Here is a 16,673-nt window from a genome sequence, read left to right on the forward strand (position 1 = left end):
CTTAAAAACAGGTGTACTCTCTACATTAGGGCGGTATTTGCCTTGTGTAGGAGCTGCTGGGTGCCCTGTGAGGCTTCTCTCTTGTGTGAGATGCTTGTGGTGCAGAATAACTGTGCTGGCTCTCTGAGCAGCTGCCGGCGGCCTCCACCTGCCGAGACCTCAAGAGACTCCTCCGGAATGGAAAGATTCCCACTGACTCCGTGGAAAGGACATCAGGCCTTACACGAACAGGATGTGCTTCATAATCTGACTTTATCAGCTCAGCCTTCCTCTCCCTGAAGTCAGGGCAGTTGTGCCCATGATTTCAACAGGAATAGCACTGAGGATCTACAGGTCTGACCTAATTTAGTAAACTGATGAATGATCAACAAAGGTTTGGGAAGTCCTATGTTCTTTTTCATTGCATCTATAATAAAGTACCCATCACAATTAAGCTATTAGCATTTAAAATAAGCAATTCTTTGAGATGAAACATGCTACATACTTCCTACATATGCACAGTTATAATATTTGACACTTCAAGCAGTCTGGTTTTCTATTCTGTATTTCAAAGCCTGTTGCACTTATTTCTGTTTTCCTGTTTTTTTAGTTGCAGTAATGCAGCAGCAAACTCATTTTAAAAATAAGCAGAGAGAGAGAGAGAGAGAAGGAACATTATATGAACAAGGAAATGAAACAGTGCAGGGAAGAATGACCTCCAGAGCACTGGAACTAAATTCTATCAATTAGAACAAAAAACCTCGGGGGAATTATTCTTCATGCAAGCCTAAAGGTAGAATTTTCCCATTCAAATCATGAGGAGGCCCATTTTTTCTTTTAGACATTTTGTCACCTACCAAAACCCATTGTTTGATTCACCCAAGTAGCTCCCATTACTTTGGATGGCACCTGAAAACTCAGTATTTGTGCCATGTAGTCAGGACCATTGCTAAAGATGCTGCCATGACATTATGATGGGTAACGTACTTCCTATTCTTAGTTCCTTCATTATGGCTTTTCTTTTCAATGCTTGGTTTTGCCCTGCTGCATTTTTTTTTGTCTCCACAGCACTGTCACCTGCTGATGCAGCTCGTGCTCCAGCCGCACTGAGACTTTTTGCACAGCTGCCAGTTCTAACTTGAGCTGCGTGGCCAAGTCCAGGTTGCTAATCTGGAGGATGACGTCTCTGCCTTGTGCTCCCATGCCCAGAAACTTTCTGTCTGTGGTGTGGTGTAAAATTGCAGTTACCTATCACTGCCAGAAGTCAACACTTCAATCAGGTTTTGTTTCTGTAGCAGTTTTTTCAGTGCTCAAAATGCAACTAAAATAATCGTGCATCAATTCAGTCCTGTAGGACAGCTATTACACAGCAATTAAAGACCATTTATAAAAACAGAGTTGCTAGTTGAAATTGGTGCTTGAAGTTTAGCAACCAAAAAATACAAATTGTTTCAATAGAAACATTTTTTGAGCTTTTCTGAAAATGTTCTTGAAGGTAAAGTGAAATCACCTACCTCTTCTTTATTTTATTTCTTTCTACTTTTTTCCAATACAGAGACTTGAAATGAGCAAATTGTCTCTGTATGTGTGCTTATTTTACATATAAACCCAGGCTACCATTGAGAATCTTTGTTTGCTGGTTGCCAATAGTGCAACATTCAGCTCCATTAGAACAACTGAAGTATAATGTTTCTTTTTAGTGTCTGTATGTCCCTCATAAAATGGGCACTTCATGCTGGTAAAAGGCCCAAATCTTCCCAGCAGCAAAATGGAAGACAGAAGAATAAAATGGCCACTGCCTCAGCAATATATAAATCAAATTAACATTCATTATTTTTTCTTACTAATTTTACATTAAATATGGAAGCACTATACTTAAGACCAAATGTTTTTAATTTGGGGTATGTGAAATTACAAACTGAAGCTCACTTTATGTTCATTCTTAAAAAGCAAAGTATATCACCAGATTGCATTGCCTTTCCTGAGAATTTCAGGTGCTCAACATGTATGAAAATCAAGCAGGTTTTATTGAGGAGCTTAAATTTGGACTTAGCAACCTAATTTTAGTCTCTGAAGTCTGAGTTTAATTTAATGTGACACTATATTCCTGCACAGGCCAAGCTTGGCCTCATGTTCTTTAAATAAAGCACCTTCAATTTTACTGGAACGGATGATATCTAAATCAAAGTAGAAGGTTATTTTGTCTCCATAGGTTCTGAAGCTAGAAGAAGCAGTCATGCAAATTCTCCCATTTGTACTAATTTATGCCAAAATATGTGGCATATTTGTAATAGGTATCAAGAGCAGATTAGTAAAAAATACTGAGCAGAGACCAAAAGCTGCCAGCTTACTCTCCTTAGAACGTGATCTTACAGTTATTTGATAAACTCATTTAAGGTCATTGTATATAGTGGCTGAAAGACCAGTTATCAATACACTGATATGCACAAAGCACTACACCACTGCATTTTTGTTCCAATTCCACATGCACCGGTTCTTTAACAAATATAAACTAGATTTCTGTAACAATTTAAGTACAGTAGTGGTGTACTAGGAGCAACACACGAGCACAATCCTGTGTGCCAGCCACAGGGAGTGTTCAAGAGGCGTCCATGACAACCTTCAGAAAATGCTCCTCTTTCTTTGCAACAATCATTTATGGGAATCCAGAAAAACTCTCAGAGAAAACAAATCTGAACATCACTGGTTAGCTCCAGCGCTTTTCCAATTTCTGGAATCAAAATAAACATGGCATGTGAAAGACAGAACTCCCAAAGAACCCCAAAGGGGCTTCTTCACGAGCAACATCTGTAGGACCAAGCAGTACAAAGAATGAAAAGACATGGTCTGAAGTGCTAACAGGCTTCAGCCAAACACCATACATTTTCATTCTGAGCAAAAGAAAGCGAGATCAACAAGCAACCAACCTTGAATCGTCCTCTTGAAGAAAGCCTTGCAGGCCTCGCAGGAGGCCACTCCGTAGTGGTACCCTGACGCAATGTCGCCACACACCAAGCACAGTCTCTTGGGCATGGAGTTCAGCATGTATTCACACTTGGTCTGTGAGTCTTCGGCGATGGTGCTGGAGCAGTCATCGTACCGCTTCCTGACGGGCCCGTTGCCGCCCAGCCCCGTGGCCGAGGGGTAGAGGGGAGGCGAGTCCAGCCCGTTCTGATGGCCATTCATGGTGGAACTGTAGCTCCCGCTGGCGTCGGAGGAGCCACCGGGGCTGTGGTGGTTGATGCTGTCCGTCAGGGAGGCGGGGCTCGACGGTTCCGTCTTGATGTACGACGAACAGCTGGAATCAATGTGTCGATCTTTGCTTGACATTCTGCAGAGAAGCCTGCAGAGGGGAGAGAGAGAAAGAAGAATGTGTGTATTAAAGACAGTGCTCTTTAAGGCTGCTCTGGAAGGGTTAGGGACTGCACATCATTCATTCATTAGTCAATACTTCTTGTTCTACATGAAGGTAATCAGCATAAGGGCATGACAGAGCTTTGTCAAAGCTTCAGACAGGCAGTAAACAAAAACTTTAAAGAGACCAAATCCTTCTGCTGTTCCCTCCACCTGCCCTCGAGGCTACATGTCAACTTCACATCAACTCTAAATTCTGAATTTGTCATCAACCAAGTAAAAAATTTTATAATTCCTAATAGATGGCCTGGCTATTAAATGTCTTCAATTTTCCATCTCTACTTTCTTTTTGTAAATTCCACCATTATCAGAAACAAATATTTTCAAGTTTGATCACATAAATGCTCTGCTCTGTAATTAATATTTGTCAAGACACTTAACTAAAACACATATCCATTATCTATTGATCTGATTCAAGAACTGAAGAGCAGGTCCCTTGCAATCTTTTTTTTTCTTCATTAATACTGCTTTATTATAGATACAGCTATTTAGTAAGGAAGTAGCACATCAACGGGGTACTCTAACAAATAATTACAGCTGAACTCCATTTTCACAAAATCTAAGTGAAATGATTCATCAGCTGTGGCTGCAATTACTTTCTAGCCATTATCCTCAGACTAACCAGTAATAACTACAGCACTATCCCATATATCTACAGCTCTATAGGATCTGACATTTTATGTGCTCCATTCTTGGATTAAAAACATGTATTAGAGGAAATTTTACATATAAGTTTTGTCTTTCAGAAAGTAAAATTTTTTTTCTTCTCAGTTCTCACAGTTTCAGAATTAAGCATCTGAAATAAAACTACACAATATCTGATCCAACATATTAGTGCTTTCTACAGGCAGGAGTCTATTTCCATCCCCAAGTTTTTTACTATTAACATATTTTGGGATGAACAAAGGACAAAAATAATAATTAGAAAGCTCTGATTCAGATATTATCTTCGTTTTCTCCAGCTGTGATTATGAGACCACAGTAGCAAATGGCCTATCCCGCATTTTCCTGACAGTACTCTCAGAAGCTACCAAAGTCAGATCATAGCTATGAACATTTCTTTAGAAACACTAACTGCAGAAAAGCAACTATCCTGTAAGACCACCTGGAATTTGTGTTTTCAAAGCAAATATGTTAAGGCCAGACAATTTGACTGATGTAATTTTTTGAAGTAATTTTTGAGATCTTGCCTTCATTTTTCCACTTCTTTTTATTGAAGAATAAAAATTTTTTATCAATTTCTACTTCAATATCTGGAATCAAATTCACCAATGGAAAAAAGACATAAATCAAAAGAGCTGGCTTCCTTCCCAATGGGGGTAATGGAGATAAGAGCCTGACCCATCAGTCAAGACAAGTGTTTAAGATGAGATTCGCCCTAAAATCAGTGCCCATGGATTTTATTTAGACTTCTCAATTGTTGTGATTTTTACTGTAAAATTCCACTGAAAACAACTAATGTGCATATTTGGAAAACAGCCAGATTGATGTACAGAAATGTTACCATCTAAACTTAAAATCAGGGCTTATTTGGGGAGGTGGAAGGAGCAAGCTATCTGGTGTCAGCAAATAAACCAAGGAAATGGGAAGGTTAAAGCCGTGAAAATATCTTATTACAGTGGACCACCTGCTTGTGTTGTCCTTTCCTCAAGAACTGGAGGGGGGGAAATCCCCTTGCCAGCCTGCACTAGCGTGTGCCTTTTCTTCTGCATCTGCTGCCTTGTAGCCGTCACTGTTAATGAGCGCTGTAATTAATAGATAGCTCTCTCTTGTCTTTCTACTTGCACTCTGGGCTAAGCACTTTTCTCAAGTCAATGTTTGAAAGAAAGCGGGTCGGCTCTGACTTACAGCAGCTCTGCGAATTCCTTTTAATTTAGAGCACTTACACCACCACTCCACTTATTACCTTATAATTACTGGACCGCTCGCACATACATTACGATCTTAGACGAGAGTAAGAAGTTATTAGGGTACTAAAACATGGTGTCTCTCTGTCTCTCTCTCCCCTTGCACTGACACTGAATTTTATACAGCTGTGATTAAGATTATCAATTAACTTCCACATTTTACCAACTGATTTTTTAATATTATTTTTCTACACACTAAGATCTTTTTATTGACTAAACACGTACTCTGTTCTTTTTCCACCTCCCTTCTGTCAAGACTCCACATGTAAAGTCTCAAAATCCAGCACTAGGAGTCACTGCCTGTCATAACCAGCTTGATGGCACACTGTTGTATGAAACTTCCATTGACAATTTTCTAACCTAATTTGTGCAATAATGAGCCCGAATGTCACCCTTCCCATTCCTGAAAAAAAAAGCCCCATTTGTAATTAATTAGCTGCTCAACTGCATGTTGTTTTGGCCAGTACAGAAGCGGCTATCTCCCAGTCCAAGCAGTCCGAACCAAAATACCACCTCAGTTCTAACAAGCACTAAAATCTGATCACAGTGCTAAACCAGCCTGCCGATGGCTCTGAAGTAGCAGGTTCTGGTACTGACCAAGGCAGAGCTGCTTTTGGCTCCAGCTTCAACAGCACAGACCGGACTGGTGCGCGCTGGCAAAGCGTAAACACGGCTAAAACATTAACGATTCCAGGGAAAAGCAAAACCAACAGCGCCTGACTCTGAGAACAGAAACTTTCCCAGTCCCCAGGAGGTGAAACACAGACAAGGCTGGGTACTGCCTGTGGGTGGGCAACAGACACCTACGGCTTTCACTCCTTCCTTCCTGCACCACTTCTGAACAAAAGTAATTCAAGAGCCATCTAAAACGGATGGCAGGTGTGACCATCATCAAATTATCATGCTGAACACTTGGAATAATGCCTAAGCTAGATCTCTGTAAAATCCCTCCCTCAGTTCCCTCCTAATTACTACTTAGCTCGTTACACTGAAGAATTCCTAGACACCATTGCATTATAGTGTAAAACTACAGTTGGAGTTTAATTCTCTCTTCCTCTCTGTGTCTGAAATTCTACAGCTCTATTATTCAAGCCTGAAATATTCACAACTATCTATAAATTCAATTGTCAGCCAGTGGGTTTTATTCTAGACCTCACTTCAATCTAAAATTAGAGGCACTAAAATTCACATTAACTCTAAGAGGAATGTAGTGAATAAGACTTTATTTCAAAAGAACACCTTTTTGTCAGAAAGAGCTATTTTCAAGATGATGGCTTTATCTGCATTCAAAGAGAATAAGCCCAATTCCACATTGTGCTGTTAATGCAAAATTTTTAGGTCACATTGGATTAATAAAAATCTAAATTTAGTTAAGGTTTATGAATAGAAATAACATGTGTCATATAAAAACGTACAGTATTTATTTTAAAGCAATGGTGGGGTTGTTTCTTTTCTTTACTAGATTTTAAGTCAAATAAATGGCAGTTCCATTTGTGGTGGGCTGTTCTGAAATAAGTTTTCTAAAAAGTGGGAAATCTCAGGTAAACTTTCCTTTTAGTACCCTCAGGAAAAGCGACAACAGGCTCTAGAAGCATTTTCATGACCAAATACAAGAGACAACACATAGGGTGCTGCAAGCCATGGCTAATATGCAATCTACAGCATTAACTCTTCATGTCTACACTAAATTTACTTCAAAACTTCTTCATTTAAGAAAGACCTGAAACCAGGATCTGCTGGCAGAAAAATACATTGACAGAGCACAGCAATAGGCAACTTCTTCTTTAAAATGGTCTTAAACAATAGTGAATAAATTGTAATGCTATGTGCTTATGAAAGGCTGAATATATTAAGAATTTATTAATGCAATCACATTCATATTTCCATCTACCTGCCACATTACTAATGATATTGACAGTGCTGACACTGGCTAAATCAGTATCAATATACAAGTGGAATGCAAAAATTAACTGCATCTGATTACAGTATATAGCCTTAAGAAAGAAAGCCTCATTCCAGCTACTGGGAGCTCTTTATATTCCATCTATATATATAACCAGTTCACAAATTTACTTTTCCCTCACCTCCCTTATTACCAATACACAAAGGAGGTCAAAACAACATGCCAATACTTCATAATCCATGAACACATTTCACATTTGTTTTTCAAGAAGGAAAAGCTCTGCTTACAGCATCACTTGCTATTTCAGAGCCACACTGGTGATATCTGTGGCAGTAATAATTAACTACAAGAATTAAAGTGACCACTTTTACTGCAGAGCAACAATGAAGTCCACTTCTACCTACACATAAAGTATTTTCGTTTCTTGGGGAGAGAACTGCCCTACTTCCATAAATATCAGAATAGGTTGTTAGCAGTTGACATTTGTAATGACGGCTACTACGTGGGAGCATCAGCAAGGCAGGTGTTATTATGCACACCTAGGTACTTTTCACACTAACAGTACCACCCATCTGATTTTCCTCCAATACCTTCCTCTCACATGGATGTCTACCAAAAAGGTCTTGCTATCCTCAGACCTTAACTGTGACAGCCTTAACTGTGATGCATTAAAGAATCTCTTTGTCTAAGTGACACAGTAAGTCTGCAGCAGTCAGGAATGGAAGCCAGATCCTTGCTTTGACTATAAATACCACATTTCCTTCTAAATCCTGTGCTTACTTTCAGTATCATTTTGCAGGTCTATACTAAAATCAGCAGACAAAAAAAAAGCCAGCGTGTTCCAGTGAATTCCCATAATCAGTTTCCCTAACTGTAACAGAGAAAAAAAAAACATTTGTGTGCAAAGAAACCAAAACATTGCTTCTCGCACCGACACCCACGACAACACCTCAAGACATTCACCAGGTCCTGTTAAAGAGCTGAGTAACAATTTCAGCCAAGCTGCTTTACACTGAGCACTTTTTTTCTGCTTCAGCTAATTGCACTCTAGTAAAGTGGTAAAATGTGAATCACTTAGTAGGAAAATGGGCACCAGCTGCTATTGTCAGAGAATGGAGACGCCAAAGAAAAGGAAAGTGACTGAATGAAGTGTCATGTCAGAAATCAACGGTGCAACGTGTGATTTGAGAAAACATGACTACTTTACAGAGACAGGGTGTCATTATGGCATCACAGTAATACGATGCTTTGACAACTGCTGGGTCTAACATATCATCATTGCATTAAGGTGCACTGGCTTAGTTGGAGGAAGGAAAAGAAAGGATTTCTTGTTTTAATAAGAAATACGGTAAGGCCTGCTTGGTTAACCTAGTGGATGAGATTATTAATCACAAAGTATTGCTAATCTTGTCCTATGCACGCACAAACAAAACTGTTATTAGGCTCAAGGTCTTTAATAATCAACACGCATGTAGAACCACATAGTAAGGAGTACCCAATGCAAAACAGAAGAGATGTGGTTTGGTGGGGTTTTTTTGGGGGTTTCGGGAGTTGTTAAGAAATGCTGAATGTTTCATTGCTTTTTGCAATTTCCTCTTTCTTTTATGTTGTCTTGAAACTTGCCCACTTCACCTTGGTAAGGAAAAGCAGAGCAAGCCAGTGGCTCCTTCCAGAGCAGCTGCCAAAGCCAGTAGCAGCCGGAAGAGAAGGAGCAATGCTTGAAGCCATCGTGTTGTTCCCAGCAGTGGCCTGAGCTGGCTGATGGCTGCTGACAGAGGATCCAGCCTCCCAAACAGTTGCTATTGCTCCGTATGCCACCTACCCGAGCTCTGCTGAAGCACTTCCTGCACACGAAGCAGCGCAAGCCTGCACGACTGTGAGCTAGTCTTTAGCTCAAGAGAACAAGCCAAACAAACCATTATCTCACACCCTTCAGATCTCATCTAGGAGGCTGCACTTTGTTTTCTGTGGTGCTTTTAAAAAAGCAAAATGTTCAAGTGGCTGACTTGCAACTACTACAGACCCCCCAAAAATGAGGAGGAATTATTTAAACCTACTCACCCACCATATATAAATATTCATTATTGCCTCCCATTCTATTTCAAGTTGATTCCCCATGCTTCCTGGTTGATAAACTTTGTTAACAAGAAGGAAATGATCCTGAGATACCCCAATGTGTTGCAAATTATCACTGTTGACAGCTCCTACGTTTAAGGATTACATCTGATGCAACAATGCATACTAGTGTCATTTATCTTTAGCTCATTTCCTTGGATCTATTTCAACTGAGGGTGAGCATCTCTTGTTTATAGCTCTAAATACTGTAAGTGAGCAACTGGCAAATCAATAAAACTGTTAAATGCATAATAATACTGTGTAATTACTTACATGATGTTTTGCATAATTAACTGTCTGAGGTGTTCCTTGATATAATGGATACTTGGAGTATGGAATAACCTATAAGCCTATAAAACACACCCTGTTTATATGAACAGAAATTATGTGTAAAACTCTCATTCTAATAGTCCAAATCAGGCTTTGGCACTATATGACAGAAAGCCTTCCTTTCCTGCCAAGTCTAAATCAATTCTTATGGCATTACTTCATAACTAACGTGATATTTCACTGATGATGACTATTACCCTGATTACTTGGAAGTAATGTAGTAATAGCAAAAATACACTTAGATTAAACAAACTACTGCTATTTAATCAATATTATTGAGACAAACTAAGTGTTTTAATAAGTCTGTATAGATGCACTAATGCTGGTTTAATTAAATGTATCCTCAGACACGCACAGGCTCTGCAGCATACAGATCCTATGGTTTGACAGACTATAACATAACTCTTCTGAAATTAAAAGCTGAAGCACTTAGAGGCAACATAATTTAAATCTTTTCAAACTGAAAAATTATTATTCTTTACATCAGGTATACTCTTTTAGGAATAAAAATGAGGAATAATACTCAAGACCTCACACCTCTGAGCCAAGAGCCAAAACACCAGACATCTGAAAAGGTGCCAGCTCTCAGTGGCACAGTTGTCCACTGTACCCAATACATGTCACTGCAACACACTGACAGAAACAAACAAACAAAACCTATAACTGAAAGGCAAAAGATAAAAACACATATAGAAACTGCACTACTGACCTTAATTTTTGCATGTGCTTTATGCAGAAAATGTCCTATTAGCTGTTACGTACTGCTACTAGGCAGGCCATCACCAAAAAAAGTTTCCTGCAGAAAATATTTGCCTACATACATGGATCTCATGTCTTAAGTAGGAAAAGATACCTTTTTCAGTATGCCTTAGTGATATAGTTTTCAAGTACGTTAAAACAAAAAGAGGAAAATATTGAAGAGAAAGCAACACAGGGAGATAGCACTTCAAAACAAAATCATTCTATAATGCCTCAAAGTTAAACACAGAGGAAATCTACTGGGTTTTGTGTATATATTATGGTCCTGATAGAACATAAACCTTGGGGAATACTTCATATACCTACTTTGTTTTCAGTGCATCTCTAACATTTTTTTCCTGTGCCTTTAACATTTTTACAGCTAGAACATGGCTGCTGTTTGAAGCTACAATCCTACCACTGTAATACCTCAGACTCATCATCTCTCATTTACTGACTTTTAGCCTAATATTCTATATATACTTTTTTATTGTGGTTGTTACAGTACTAAACATTCCTGAAAAGAGCCAGCTCTGTAGCACAAGGAGAGTTGAGATCTGCACCAATTCACACAAGGAGAATTCCCATGCCCAAAAAGTTCCAATCAAAAAGACTGTCATGTGACAATGACGGCCAAGCCTCATCATATGTAAATCAGTAAACTGATCAGGAAGAGTAAGATTTTATTAGTCCAAATGCAGACCAACAATTCATGTCACATGCTGTAAGACAGCAAAAACTCTGTTTAAGAAGTGCTTTTCTGTGATGGAGCATCATTCTGTGTGTGGTTGTATTTCAGCGGTATCAGGTGGAATCCACCTGATGTCTCCAGCTCCCATAGGACATGGTAAAGTGTGAAGGAGTCAGCTATTAATTGTGAGGATTCTTTTTATTAAGGGAAATCAGCTGAATGAGCAAAAGAAAATTAAATGCTACATTCAGCTACTTCAAGAGATAAAAATAAAAAACTACAAAAGTAAGTAAAGATTCATTCAAGAACATAACAGGCTTTCTAAAGAGGGATTATTTTGAAATGATTACAGCATCAAAAGCACTTACTTGCACCAGTCAGAAAGCTAGTACTACAGATCAGAGAGACACAGCTGTCATTCATCACTTTCCAAAAGGAAAAAGAAGACAAAAAAATGCCTTCAGTCTCAAGAGAGAGTCAAAGTTTGCATCATGGCATTTTTTACAGTTTCTGGCAGCAGTTTTGTTCCATGGCTGAAAGGCAGAGTGTAGGTGTGTGCACACCGTGTACCTGTCTCCCCACCCAGCTCCCTCACCGATTTTCTGCAGATTTACAGCACAAGAATTATAATTTGCACGCCAGGCTCTGTTAAATTGGAGAACCGATTAGAGAGAACGCACCAGAAATAGTAGCAGCGAGTGAGCGCCTTAGAAGACGGAGGACGAGAACTTAGAGAGCCAGAGATCCTGGTCCCACCCCCTCAGCCAGCCGGCGCCCAGGCCGCGCTGCCCTCCCCGCCACACGGCCTGGATTTGCACAGCCCTGCACACACGTGTGCGCTCGCACACGAACCAGAACGCCGCTTGGCGAGGGGGGATGACGCTTTCCTGCAATCAGTGTTTAAGTGAATGTTTGTCCCAGTGTGTTACACCACGCTGTCAGCAAGCAGCAGGGTGTCGTTGAGTTGTTACTACATTTGATTTGACTGCCAGTAGGAAGCTTTATTTCTACCAACTGTTAGTTGCCAGCTCTACGAATCTTCTCCTAGTTTGAGAGGGTTTTATTTTTTTTTTCTTTTAGATACAGTCCATTATTTTTCTCTTTCACTCTGAGGACTTTTAGTGTATGGCAGCAGCATTTCCACATCTCCATGCATCACAGCAGCAGTCCCTTCACTTACACTTGCTGCCTTATACACAAAAAAGTAATTGTAGTAAGGCAACCATAAGTCAATCCTGACACACATCAAGAAAGTGATTTTTGTATCTGGAACCTGAATGAGAGGAGAAAGTTGAACATTTACATAAGCAAACTGAAACAGGGTAATTTTATTCTGATCTTTTCTGAAAAAATATGGGATTAGACTAGGAGGAATTGATATGGAGAGATAACCTGGGTACATTTTCCTTCCAAGGACAGAGTTTGCTCTCCAGATCTTTTTGTTTCCCAGAGTTTTCAGCAGGGCTTTTTCTATGCTCATTATTCAAGTATATCCTGAAAGGTTCCTGCTCTGTCAAACAAGATCCTATAACTTTAACAGTTGTTTGCAATGCTTCCTCTTCCTACACAATAATGATGATTTTGATAATTAGGATCTAATTACAATGGATCTGACAACAACTTCCAACAATGAAAAGCATCTTTAGAAAAATGAAAGCATATGCGTGAATAGCGCAAGGAGGTAGGGTGGGGGAGAGAAATACATCCCTAAGAGACAGCCCGAGAATTCAGGCTGAATGGAAAAGTAATTAACACTAAAGAGCTAAAACTGTAATTAAAGAAAATTTCATTAAAGAGAGGCAGGTGATTCCACTTTCCTAAATATGACAAGGCGCTGTATAAAAATAAAATAGCAGCCAGTTTCAGTGAGTGGAGCAGGAAAGCCATGTCTTTAACCAGATCAAATTCTCGAAATTGGCTGTCAAGACGGGATTGTTGTGATTTATACCCGTCTATCAAGCGCATGAAAGAGAGAGACAGGAGAGGAAAAGAGGCAAGCTGCTGTCGCTTCCATTCGCAAAGCACCTTTAATTTCCACGGCACCATCTGTTACCAAATCTAATTCACATTCCCTCCTAATCTGGTTTAGTTCTGTAATACTAATTCTTCCACTACTCTTATGAACATCGCTCTCAAGAAAAAGCTTTGGTCCTGGGTTGATAAAAAATTGAATATTATACAGTTTAGGTTCTGGTGACTTAAGTGAAGCATGCTGCCATTAAAATGCACTCCTGGTAAAAGGATTTGTTTTCAGTCAGCACAGAGATACAGAATTGCTCAGATTTAAAAAAAGTCATGGGGGGAGGAGGGGAGAGAAAAAAAGGGGGGGAAAAAAATCACGGCTGATGATGGGAAAGTAGGTTGTGGACATGAAAGCAGTGGTTGTCATAAAATACAATTGTTGTCAAGTTTAGTCACTTTCAGTACTGGCTATAAAATCACTTTGTCACGGTCTCATATTGAAAGCCTGAAACTGTATTTTTGATAAAGAAACTAAAAGGAGTGAGATGTAAGATTCTACGAGGGAGAAAACATTCCTTTCAAATTATGAGATGAAAATATCTGTAGGAAACCTGAAAGGTAAAAAAAAAAATTAAAGTGGTTTAAAACAGTCTCTAAAGTGCCACAGTCTTACTTTTAGCTATGTTAGGATGACAAAAATCCCAATCACTTTTGCAGGACTTGAAAACGAAATAGGGGACCAGGCCTTTTCTGTGGCTGAGTGCTCTCAGACAGGGAGTCCCTCAGCTACTGGGTCTGGGGTGGACTCAGCTTTCCTGGTTCCCACACAGAGCTCTCTGACCAGATCACTTGAAATCAATATACAAGCAAGGAAAAGGACCTAGGCAGATATTTCTAATCATAATGCTATGGTACCATTTATTAATAATGATCTGTAGCTTACTAATTTTAATATGTTTCCAGAGAGTACCCCTATCTCACTCCTACAGATGTACAAAACAAAACACAGAAAGGTGAAGAGTTGTCTAAAACTGCTCAACAGAACAACATCAGGGCACAGGAAACCTGTCATGGTTTGGGAGAGTTCCAATCCAGTACATTTTGTTTGTTTTCTATGTCTTTGATTAAAACACGCTTTGGAAGTCTGAATATTTATGTCTGAGAAGGGAACTTACCTTCCACCTTCAAAATGGGACCTTTGTTGTTTTGAAATATATAAGGGGTTTTATTCCTAAATGGAAAACTTAATTAAATTTCCTCTTACTCCTAATTTAAAATGTTTATTTTTCTGTTAAATTAATCCAAATTTCTTCGTGTGAAGCCTTTCCAAATATAAAGCCTATGGCAAGAACAGAACTAGCCAGCACACAGGGTAATGTGTGAGCAATGCATAGTTGTGAATAGCCCAAGGTTTTATGGTTGGGTGGGGAGTCTTTTAAGGATTTGAAATGAAACAGGCAGACAATACTAGGAAAATAAATACTTTGATAAAGTATTTATCAGATACTTCTCAAATACAATTTATCAGAATATCTTTTTTTCTACAAAATGCGAAAGGGAGTACTAGTTTTCATTACATGAAAGAGGAATGCATTAAAAAAATCCACTATTCTTTGCCTAAACAAATTTTTCACTGCTGTGAAACAGCCATGAACAGAGACGTCAGTTCTAAAGATGAGCATGAATTCTGAAGAAGACTCCTCCTCTCTGCTCGATTCTCAAAGTGCTTAAATTGTCTGGGTAATCTTATAACAGTGCTGGGTTTGTTATTTTAATGGGAATAGTAGCCAGAAAAACAAAATCAAATTTGTTCCAAATACAGCACATCTGCCGTTCATTGTGGGTCAAAACCTTGGGTACAGGGGAACAGACCCAGCAATTCTGAAGCTCTGCAAATTTATACCAGCTAATGGTGTTATTCCCTAACCCAGCCTGTGATTTCAGAGGGTCTAAGGTCCTGATACTCTTGATACACAAGATGCAAGTGGATTACCATAACCTACTGCACTCAAAGAAAACCACACTGACATGCAAGGACTTGGAGAGCACAGCAGCCTATTTATTTACTTGAACTAAAGCACTGGAGTGATATGAACTCTGTTAACACACAACATTTCTATTTCTACACCATGAAGCCCTGTAACAGTTTTAAGTGAAAACTCTAAGAAGAAAAAAAAAAACCTCTTCCATTGAACTCTACTTATTCTTTGTTGAACTATCTTGACTCTGGAAGCACTGGAAATAGAAACAGATTGAACAAATGGCTGAGATTGTTACTTGGGTGTGGTACTGATGACCAAATTCATCACACATTGAGATAAATCAGAGAATTTATAGAAGCAAAACCTATACTGTTTAAGTCTTTTCTAGTCTATCTTGGATTTTAATGTGTGATTACAGATTTTTACAAATAAATAAATAAACCTTTGGCTTTTCACAGTTCCCTGTTCTTCACATATTACTGTGTGCAATTCAAAGCTATCTATGCCACTGGGTTTACATGTCAGAGATTTGCCTCTGGTATCTGCAGCAAAGGTCAGGAAGCAAAGGCTTTCACTTTTAAAATGTTTGCATGACTCCAGAAGTTTCCAGGATAAGCTTCTCACAAAGCCCTGATATTGTTTTCACTCTCTTAATTTTTGCCTTTTCTTTGGTGGGAGTCACAAAGAGAAGAAAGAAATTCGGCATATTCCAGGAAAATCATCTAAAGTAACAAATATGTACCTGCTCAATTATAACATGTTCAACAGGGATATTGCTACTTGCAATTATAAAGCACCGGTATCAATACACTGCAATCACTACATGCTTCACCTGTGGCCATCTCTTCTGGAAAATGTCTGTCAGAGGCTTGTCCAAGAAAAGCTTTACCTGAACAGATCAGCATTAATTACTCCACATTGCATGCTGCAAACCTCAGCTGTATTTTAATGACATATTTGCTTCAGTTATTTCACCAGTATTAGGTCTAGATCAAATATTTATTTCTAGTAAAGCTAAAAGTTCTGTTTAAGCGGACTGTCCTTGGGTAAGCAGTGAAAGGACGACTGGCCTGAAGAAAAGCCTGTGGCCTGTGCCACATATTTACTGTGACACTCCACCGGCAAATTCAAACAGAATGCATCTCATCCAGAGAAGTTTTGTGCCTCACCAGTTTCAGCTCAAGTTCAGGATGCTCATCAAACCAAGGACCAGCCTTGATCAGTTAACAGGATGGCATTAAATGATGATTTTACCAGATTGGGAATCAGATTTTTTTCCCATGATGGAACCAAGATCTGGAACAAGAACCATTTCACTAAGCATTTGCTTAGAACATCCACCAAATCTGCTTCACTTCTTCCCCAGTTCTTAACACAGTAGAGGCTCTAACAGTAAATCTCTGTATTACTATTGCCTCATGGAATGAATAGCCTGGTGTTCTGAAAAATAAATTATGAGCAACCAAGATAACACCAATATACTCAAGACTTTAACTGCCTATAGTTGGAAGCTTAATAAACTGAGGGTGCTCATGGAGATCAGCATGAACACCTAAAAGAGGCCACTCTCATCTATCCCTGGATGGCTGCATCATTCTGTAAAATCCAAAACGGGACATCAACTGAAACATCCGTCATAGGACAACAAATAA

At 39.2% G+C, this 16,673-nt stretch overlaps 1 protein-coding gene across 20 annotated transcripts in view; it reads right to left on the reverse strand.

Annotated features, from left to right (window-relative positions):
• ESRRG (estrogen related receptor gamma) overlaps positions 1-16,673 on the reverse strand; it is a 371,470-nt gene that overhangs the window by 119,158 nt on the left and 235,639 nt on the right. For all 20 annotated transcript variants that reach the window (XM_064709126.1, XM_064709123.1, XM_064709127.1 and 17 more), the window contains one exon: positions 2,907-3,322. In XM_064709126.1, the coding sequence (XP_064565196.1) occupies positions 2,907-3,309 (403 nt within the window). In that variant the 5' untranslated portion in view covers positions 3,310-3,322. The remainder of the gene's footprint in view (positions 1-2,906; positions 3,323-16,673) is intronic.

The sequence above is a fragment of the Zonotrichia leucophrys genome, chromosome 3 (assembly GCF_028769735.1).
Source record: "Zonotrichia leucophrys gambelii isolate GWCS_2022_RI chromosome 3, RI_Zleu_2.0, whole genome shotgun sequence".
Classification (NCBI taxonomy): Eukaryota; Metazoa; Chordata; class Aves; order Passeriformes; family Passerellidae; genus Zonotrichia; species Zonotrichia leucophrys.